Source organism: Plasmodium reichenowi, chromosome 13, assembly GCF_001601855.1.
Source record: "Plasmodium reichenowi strain SY57 chromosome 13, whole genome shotgun sequence".
Classification (NCBI taxonomy): domain Eukaryota; phylum Apicomplexa; class Aconoidasida; order Haemosporida; family Plasmodiidae; genus Plasmodium; species Plasmodium reichenowi.
Genome location: NC_033658.1, coordinates 812,396 through 822,223, shown reverse-complemented (window position 1 = coordinate 822,223; position 9,828 = coordinate 812,396). Strand labels below are relative to the sequence as shown.

The following is a 9,828-nucleotide window of genomic DNA, read 5'->3' as shown; positions in this document are numbered from 1 at the left end:
AAAAAAAAAAAAAAAAAAAAAAAAAAAAAAAAAAAAAAAAAGAATTAATAAGATCAAAATTTATCAATTATATCAGTATTATATAATAAATTACCACTACGTAAAATACAAATGTGGTTGTATGATACTTAGACCTACTTTAAATATTTTAGATATTATTTTAATATGAACAGGTAGTCATAACATACATACATATTATATATATATATATTAACCAAACAATATGATAACAAAAACAAAATAGTTTAATAATTTTTCTTTTAAGAATTTAAACAAATTACAATTGAGAAATAATTATATATATTTGCAATTATTTATTTAAATAAATTTAATTATTTTATATTAAATATGAAGCATAGGTGGGAGCATAAGGGCATTTCAAAATTTTAACATTAAAGAAAAATTTATTCATATGTTTATAATATATATATATATATATATATATAATACAAAATTTCCCATTTTACTTCTTTACCATATATATATAATTCAATACGCTTAATTTTAATGTAAATACATGTAATGAACAATATAATATCTACCTATTAATAATAATATATAGACAATTTCTAACCCGTTGTTTTGGTTTTATTTATACGTCCACATATAAATAATACTAATCAATATGTTTAGAGAAAGATATTTTATTATTTTATTTATCATCTTGATATTATAAAATGAATTTTTATATTTTTATATTTTTATAGTTTTATAAATTTTCAAAATAATTTTCTATCTACTATATTTTAAAATTATGAAGAAAACTAATATTGCTTTTTTTAATGTTTTTTTTTAGTTAATTTAATATACAAATATTCTTATTACACTTTATTATATATATATTATATATATATATATATATTATATATATTTATATATTTAATAATATATACTTTCTTATATATCCGAAATAATTTTTCATTTTTTTTTTTTTTTCTAATCGATAATTTTAAAATAAGAAAATTTATATATCTTTGTTAATTTTATAAATAAATTAAATATAATTCATAATATATATAATAATAATATATATATATATTATTTTCTTATTCTGTATTTTTATACCTTAGAGAATATTTTGTTCATTCTTATTAAATTATAAAAAGAATCTACATATAATTATATATATTATATATAATATAATATAATGAATATATATTTTTTCTAGTATAAAGCAAATGGAGGAATTAAAATATATGAAATATTAAAATATTCTTTTTTTTTCCTTTTTTAAAGTAAAATATATATTAATACATAAAAGCATATAACATATAATTCATATAATTCATATAATTTTTTTTTTTTTTTTTTACTACATCAATTACAAAAAAAAAAAAAAAATAAATAAATAAGATGAGTGATAATAATGCAACAGATATTTTGTTTGTTGGAGGCATTGATGAAACGATAGACGAAAAAAGTTTGTATGATATTTTTTCATCTTTTGGTGATATAAGGAATATTGAAGTACCATTAAATATGACTACAAGTAAGCAATGTATATTAAAGAAAAAATATATAGTTCAAAATATAAAAAAAAAATACATTAATTATCATAAGTAAATATGTATAATAATATATGTGTTTCACTATATTAAATATATATAATATATATATTAAATTTTTTTTTATTTCCTTTTTTTTATTTTTCAAAGAAAAAAATAGGGGCTTTGCTTTTGTGGAATATGTAGAAGTCGATGATGCAAAACACGCACTGTACAATATGAATAATTTTGAATTGAATGGAAAAAGGATTCATGTCAATTATTCCAAGACCAAAAAAGCTGACCATTATAAGCCAAGTATTCTATAATTTACTGAAATATATATTTATTATTACATATATTATCATTTGTATTATTTAATTTGTAGAAGATTTATATATATATATATATATATATATATATATATATATAATATTTATTTTATTTTATTTTATTTTATTTTATTTTATTTTTTAGTTTGGATTGACGAAATGTATAATCAAGAAAAGATGAAGGAACTCGAAGAGGAAAATTTAAATGTAAAGGGAAAATATATATAATTATTTATTTATTTATTTTCATGTGGATATATTTTTTTGATAGTTAACATAAAATGCATAATGAATACTTACTCACATACAATATATATTTTATTTTAATAGGATGATTCTTTAAAAGGGGACAGCTGAAATGGTTAATGAGATATACTATGTAATAATATAAAGACATAATTGTAATTAATGCTTTTATCTGAAATTATTTGTTTTATCATTTAATTGTTTTTTTTTTTTTTTTTTTTTTTTTTTTCCTTTTTTTCTTATAATATATAATATATATATATATATATATATATATATATATGTATATATGTATATACCTATTTTATAAGTTTATATAAAATTAAAAAATGATTTTTATTTCTTTATTAAAATTTTCCTTTTTTTTTTAAGTGTATATATAAATTTTTTAAGAGGGAATATTTTATGAAATATTGAAAAATAAATTTTAAACTGTTTCATTGTTTGCAAATGTGTACATATATATATTATATATATATAAATTTTTTATATTATATTTAAATTTTGTTTATATGCTTTTATGTTCAAAACATTTTGTTTTGTTTTATGACTTGCAAATATAACTATTTTGAATTATAATTAATTTTGAAATAGGTAATTAATAATACATTCGAAAAAATAAAGTAAAAATAAATATAAATATACACATACATATATATATATATATATATATATATATATTTATTTATTCATTTATATATTCATGTTACAATCCTATGGTTGATATAATAATATTTGTATATATATAAATATTCTCATTTTGAGTAATAAGTATGTTAACAATCAATTAACATTAGATTAGGGTTTTCTATATAATCTCTTATTGCACATAAAAATTGTACGGCTTCTCTTCCGTCTAATAATCTATGATCATATGTAAGGGCAAGGTACATAATTGGTCTAATCACAATTTCATTATTGACAACTACTGGTCTATTTTTTATTGTATGCATTCCTAGAATAGCTGACTGTGGCATATTAATAATAGGAGTACTTAACATACTACCAAAAACACCTCCATTAGATATTGTAAATGTACCACCACTAAAATCATCAATCGATAATTTATTTGATCGTGCTTTTGTAGCTAAATCAGATAAGGCTAATTCTAATTGTGGTAAATTTTTATTTTGACAATTTCTTATAACTGGAACGGTTAAGCCATTTGGTGTAGCTACTGCTACAGATATATCTATATAATTTTTATATACAATTTCATCATTTTCTATATATGCATTTACATTTGGCATTTGTTTTAAAGCCAATGTTGATGCATACATAAATAATGATACAAATCCTAATTTACATGAATATTTTTTTTGAAAAATTTCATTTAATTCACTTCTTAATAACATTGCCTTAGACATATCACATTCATTAAATGTTGTTAATAAAGCACATGTATTTTGTGATTCCTTTAATCGTTCCGCAATTCTTTTTCTTATAGGTAACATACGGACTCTTCTTTCTGTTCTTTCATTTATTGATTCATAATCATTTCCAAAACATATAGGATCTTTTCCAAAAATATCTTTTTCATTTTTACTAACTTCATCTTTTATATGCGATTCATCTTTAATATCTCTATTTATTTGATTAAATGTATAATTATTTTCATTATTTTTACTTTCTCCTACTTCCTCTTTAGTTTTACAAATATCTTCAGGTGGTTCTACAGAAGTATCAATTTCACATAAAGGTGCATCTACCAAAACAACATCTCCTACATCCGCAAAAATTTTGGATACCCCTCCACTTACTTTAGAATTTATATCAACACTAACTTTATCTGTATCGATAATTGTTATCGTTTCATCCGCCTTAACATAATCTCCCACTTTTTTTTTCCATTCATTTATCGTACCTTCAGTGATTGAATCACCAAGTCTAGGTACTTTAATGGTTTCTAAAAAAGGTAACAAAACAAAAAAAAAAAAAAAAATACACACACATATATATATATACATACATATATATATATATATATATATATATATTTCCCATATTTATAACTTAGAAACTTCCTTTTTTTTTCAAATATTTACCTATGGAAAAATATCTCTTAAGTGACCCTTCAATATTTGCATTTGAATTATACTTATGGTTTAAAAATGTTCTATTAAAACTTTTGACATGATGTAATAAGGATTTCTATAAAAATAAAATAAATAATATATATTTATATATGTGTATATATTTTCAATATTTTTAAAATATATACTAATAAAAAATAGATAAATACGATTTATATAATTCGACACACATATACATATAATATATATTAAATATATTTACATTTAATCGAAATATAAGATTCTTTGTCATCGCTTTCCTATTAAAAATATGTTCGTATTCTCTTTACACCTTTGAAATAAAGAAATAAATTAGAAAATAATTAAAATAATATTTTCATATATCCCCTCAGAAGAACTTCAAAACGCAACAAAAAAAAAGAAAAAAAAAAAAAAAAAAAAAAAAAAAAAAAAATTCTTGGAATAGTTGTATATAAAATAAAGGAATCCCAAATTAATTCATTTTTCTTTTCTATATATTTGGAAAATTTATATAAAAATTTCATAAATACAAAACTTTATGTAAATATATACATAATATTATATATATATATATATATATATTATGTATATTTTTCATGTGTTAATTCAATATATGAAGAAAAAAAAAAAAAAAATTGAAAATTTACTTTTTTAAATAATGCTATGAACGAATAAGTATTATTATATACATATTAAATTTGTATACATATGTATATTAATTGGTTTTATTTTGTTTATTGTTTATTGTTTATTATTTATTTGTTTTTTTGTTTATTTTTTTTCATCATAATGTGTATTAAAAAATATATATGTAACATATATTATATAACGTACATAAAACTATTTCCTTTTAAATCATGACAAAAAAAAAAAAAAAAAAAAAAAAAAAAAAAAAAATGTATCGATTTTTAATATGGTAAATGTTCCATTAATGAGTATTTAAATATAAATACAACTATATATATATATATATATATATAAAATAAAGTACCCATACAACCTATATGATTTTTCATTTCATTACAAAATATAAAAAATGATAAATATAATCAAAATGAAGAAAAAAAAAATGACCTTTTGTTTTATGTTATATTTTTTTATTTATATATTTTGAGTATTATACCATAATGCATGTTAACGTCAAAAGAAAAGAACAAAACAGAAAAGATTAGGAAAATATATATAAATAAATATATATATATATATATATATATATATATATATATATATATATTTATTTATTTATTTATTTACATTTACCTTTCATGTTGGTGGTCTTTTGGATAACATAGCTTTAGGTTTTTTCGCTTGTGGTGCTTTTTTTTTTAATTTAATTTTAAAAAAGTCCATTAAAGAACTTCTTCTTTTGATCAAGCTGATTGCTTCGGGACATGTATGTCCAAATGTTATTGAAGGGAAAGAAATATTATCCTCATAATCTATGGCAGCTGGAATGAATGAAGCTAATTTTAGGGTAACCATCCACTTATTAAAATTGACTAAATTTGCTAATTTGATAGTTTTAATTTGATTTACATTTTTATCTACTTGACTTTTAATAAGAAAAGAGATAGAAGAATTATTTTTATCTATTTTGACCATACAATTTTTTCTTTCTAATAAAAGTTCTGGTTTTAAATTATATTTATCTTTATGTATAGCAATAATATTTTTTTTACATAAAATAAATGGTTTTTTAATTTTGTGTGTTTTTTTTTGATTTAACATATGAAAATTACTTTTGAGTATATCATCTTTAATTTTTAAATAATCTCGTGCTAATGACATGGTAATATCATATCGTTGTTCATATATTGTATCTCTTTGTATATAGATCCTTATTTTTCTTAATTCAGGCATTAATACTAATTCTACTTTTTCTTTATCAAATGAAAATAAAGGTTTAATAAATTTGTCATTTGGATATATATTTAAACAATTATTTTCTACTTTGATTAGATTTTTTACATAATAATTATCAAATATATTTATAGAAAAAATATGCTTTTTTAAATTCATATATGTATTATTCATATGTTCTCCTTTTAAGAATCCACCAAAACATAATGCTGTTTTCCATCTATTAAATTCTGTTTTATTTAAACAATCTAATACAATACGTTCACTGGAATCTTTAGATGTATCCTTAATTATAATTTCTCCATTTTGTTCATTAGCTTGAACATCGCAGAAATCACATGTAAATTTTATTATAGGTACAGAACCTTCATTCCCATAATGTTTATAAATTGATAACATTCCTTTTTCAATAACAACCACTTGATTATTTTCCATCATTTTATCTTTTACCATACCTTTCTTACTTAATTGACTTGCGCTTTTTGCATCTAATGAACTTATTATAGAATCATTTTCTTCTTTTTGTGATGATGTTTCATTTTTTAGTTTTTCATATGTATTCATGCTTGTTATATTAAAATTATGTTTACGTAATTCAAAAACTAATTGGTCATATTTCTCTTTTTTAGGATAATCAAAAACATATGTATCTGCATTCCTATTTTCTTTATTTTTCATAAATGTTAATTCTTTTAATTCATCATTTCGTATAACAATCAAATCATTCGTTTCAAATCTGAAAGCATTTTCTTCATTGACATTACTTAAATCATTTTTAAAACATTTACCATTTTTAGATATATAAAGAACATTATCCTTTATAAAAAAGTTATTTCCTTCATTTTCTTCTGAAATATTACTTACATTTGATGTAGAGCCATTTTTTTTACTACCAATAATATGATTACTTTGATTAGATGAAGAAAGGTCTTTGTTTGATTTTTTATTATCTTTATCCTTTTCATATATATTAGAACTTTTATTATCATAAATATCTTTACTATTATGATGAGAATTATGAATATTAGATTTTATTCCTGAAATATTTCTATTAGATGTATGTGAAGACATATGTGAGCCTTTAATTCGTTCGTCTTCTATATTTCCATCATTACTAATTTGTAAATCATTTATATTCTTTTCATTATATATGTTTTTCCATTTCATTTTATATAACATGTTACATAAAATATTATTTTCATCTTTATTTTGTGGTATGACAACATGTTGATCTCTAAAATCATTAAAATAAAGAATGAATTTCCCATTTTTATATTTCATGTAATATTTATCACATTCTAAAAAATATTTATTATTATCTTCTACAAAATTTGTAAATAATAAAATGTTATCATATGTATATGCTTTTAATAATATATCATTGCTTAAGTAAGGTATATTATTTCCATTTTTATCAAGACCATTTGGTGTAAATATATTTACTCTTATTATATTTGTTGTATTATCTAATTCTTTAATAGAAGAATAATCTTGTTGTTCTCTAAATTCTTCTTCATCTTGGTAATTTATTTTTTCTTTCCTTTTTTTACTACTAATTTTTTTTTTCATTTGTTCATTTTCTATTGGAACATTTATATTTCTTTCCATTTGTTCATAAGGATACATATTTCCATAAGGTATATTATTATTCATAATATTGTCTTGTTCATAATCTCTTCTTTGCATAAAATTTTTCATATCGGTTTTAATAAAACCAGCATATTGTAAGGCATAAAACATTTGTATACATTTATCATAATTTTTTATAAATATATAATGTTTCTCTATGATGTTATTAAATGACATATACTCTAATGCATATATTTGGTTATTATATAGAATTTTTATATTTTTCAAATTTTCTATTCTTAATACATATTCTGGTTCATCGTCACATTTATCATTATATATGTACATTTGTTTACTTGTAACACCTATAAACCGTTCAGTATAATTAGAAGGATTTAATAAAAATTTCCTTTCCTTTTCCAAATTCATTTTTTTATTATTTCTATGTTTATTTTTATTAATATTATCTATTACATAACCATTTTTATCTTCTCTAGGATATGGTTCCTTACTATTAATTTTATTGTTATCTTTGTCAAAATAATTATCATCTTCATTATTCGTAGTAGTATTACTATTCATATTTATCATACTATTTGTATGTGTTTCTGTATCTGTATCTGAAGATGATGAATCTGTTCCCATTTTGTTCTTTTGAAAATTTGTCGAATAATCACTGTCATCAATATTATCATCAGAATTTTCATTTATTTCGCTTTCACTAAGATTATTATCCTTACGATAATTTTTATTTTTCATTTTTTCATTTTTTCCATCTTTCTTATTTAATGGGCCATCTAATTTGTTCCCTTCCTTTGTGTTCTCCAATTTTGAATATTTTTTATTTTTTTTTTTATGATTTGTTGTTTTAGAATGATTTCTTCTCCGTCTTGATGAGCTGTACGAAAAATGACTAGCTGATGAATTATCAAAGGTATCTACTGATTGAGCGGTATCACTATTCGAATGATCAGAAGATATATTTATTTCATATGTTGATTTATGTATTGAAGAACTTTTACAATAATGTAAAAGCATTGATGAAAAGAAAAAGAAATTACTTTTATTATCATCTTTCCAATTTTTATCTTGTAAATTATTTAATATTTGTAATATTTTATTATATAAATTTGTTTGTTCTTGTAATTGAATAAAGTTTAATTTAGATACACCTTTTTTATCACTATTTTGAATTATATTTTTTTTATCTTGACCTTCATTATTATCATAAATACTTTGTATGTCGTCATCATCATATCTTTTACCTTTATCTTGATTTATCTTATTATATATTGGGCTTAATGTGGTTAATTTCTTTTTATTATTTTTTGTACTATTAATATATGTTGAATCCTCATCTTGGATATCTTTTATTTGAGCACTATATTCTTTTTTGTTTGTTAATGTTGTTCTTATATTATATTCATTTTGTAAAGCTAATACTACAGGTGGCATTAATGTTTTTTCTCTATTCATGCACGTAATAATTCTATATAATTTTTGAATTTCATTTTTTTGATTTTCATTTTGTTTTTTATAAACATTTAATTCACTTTCTATTTGAATTAAGCATCTTTTAGTTATATTTAATTCTTCATTATTATTTTTGTATAAATTTAAAAACTTTTCATTTTCTTTTTCATTATGTATAACTTCTTGTTCTTTTAATTTTTCATTCTTTCGGTTCTCATATAAATCATTTCTTAATGTATTTATGGTATTTTTAAGATTATCTTTTTCTTCTAATAATAATTCATATTCATATTTTCGTTTTTTTATTAAATTTTTTAATTCTTCAAGAAGTGTATCTCTTTTAAGTATTTGTTTTTCTAAGAAATTCATTTTTTCTAAAAGCTCATTTTCTTTATTCATTTGCATACTTAAAATCATATCATTATCATTTCTCCTATTCAATTCTAATCTTAATGTTTTATTTTCTTCGTCATTTTTAATTACATTTTTTTGTAACTCTTCACTGCTACTTCTTAATTCTTCTAACTTTTTTTCTAGTTCATTTATTTTATCCCTTTGACGGTCTATTATTAATTCTGCATATTCAAGAACGTTCCTTTCTTCCATACTAATACTACAAAATTAAAACAAAAAAAAAAAAAATATAGAAAAAAAAAAAAAAAAACAACAAAAATGCGGAAAACAAGAAAAATATGAAAAAAATAATATTAAATTATATACATAATATAAAATATATATATATATATATATATATATTTATATTGTGCACCCTTCTCTAGTTATATATATATATATATTATATATGTTTCA

The 9,828-nt window shown here is 19.6% G+C and overlaps 3 protein-coding genes across 3 annotated transcripts; 1 reads left to right on the top strand and 2 right to left on the bottom strand.

Annotated features, from left to right (window-relative positions):
* Positions 1–1,353: 1,353 nt before the first annotated feature.
* Positions 1,354–2,173, top strand: PRSY57_1319900 (RNA-binding protein, putative; the record flags this gene model as incomplete). Its single annotated transcript, XM_012909135.2, has 4 exons — positions 1,354–1,489; positions 1,656–1,802; positions 1,962–2,023; positions 2,147–2,173. 4 exons carry the CDS (start codon positions 1,354–1,356, stop codon positions 2,171–2,173), a joined length of 372 nt encoding a protein of 123 aa, XP_012764589.1.
* Positions 2,174–2,838: 665 nt separating this feature from the next.
* PRSY57_1319800 (dihydrolipoyllysine-residue succinyltransferase component of 2-oxoglutarate dehydrogenase complex, putative) lies at positions 2,839–4,387 on the bottom strand (the record flags this gene model as incomplete). Its single annotated transcript, XM_012909134.2, has 3 exons — positions 2,839–3,968; positions 4,108–4,213; positions 4,358–4,387. 3 exons carry the CDS (start codon positions 4,385–4,387, stop codon positions 2,839–2,841), a joined length of 1,266 nt encoding a protein of 421 aa, XP_012764588.2.
* Positions 4,388–5,379: 992 nt separating this feature from the next.
* Positions 5,380–9,624, bottom strand: PRSY57_1319700 (hypothetical protein; the record flags this gene model as incomplete). Its single annotated transcript, XM_012909133.2, has 1 exon — positions 5,380–9,624. One exon carries the CDS (start codon positions 9,622–9,624, stop codon positions 5,380–5,382), a length of 4,245 nt encoding a protein of 1,414 aa, XP_012764587.2.
* Between the last annotated feature and the right edge of the window lie 204 nt (positions 9,625–9,828).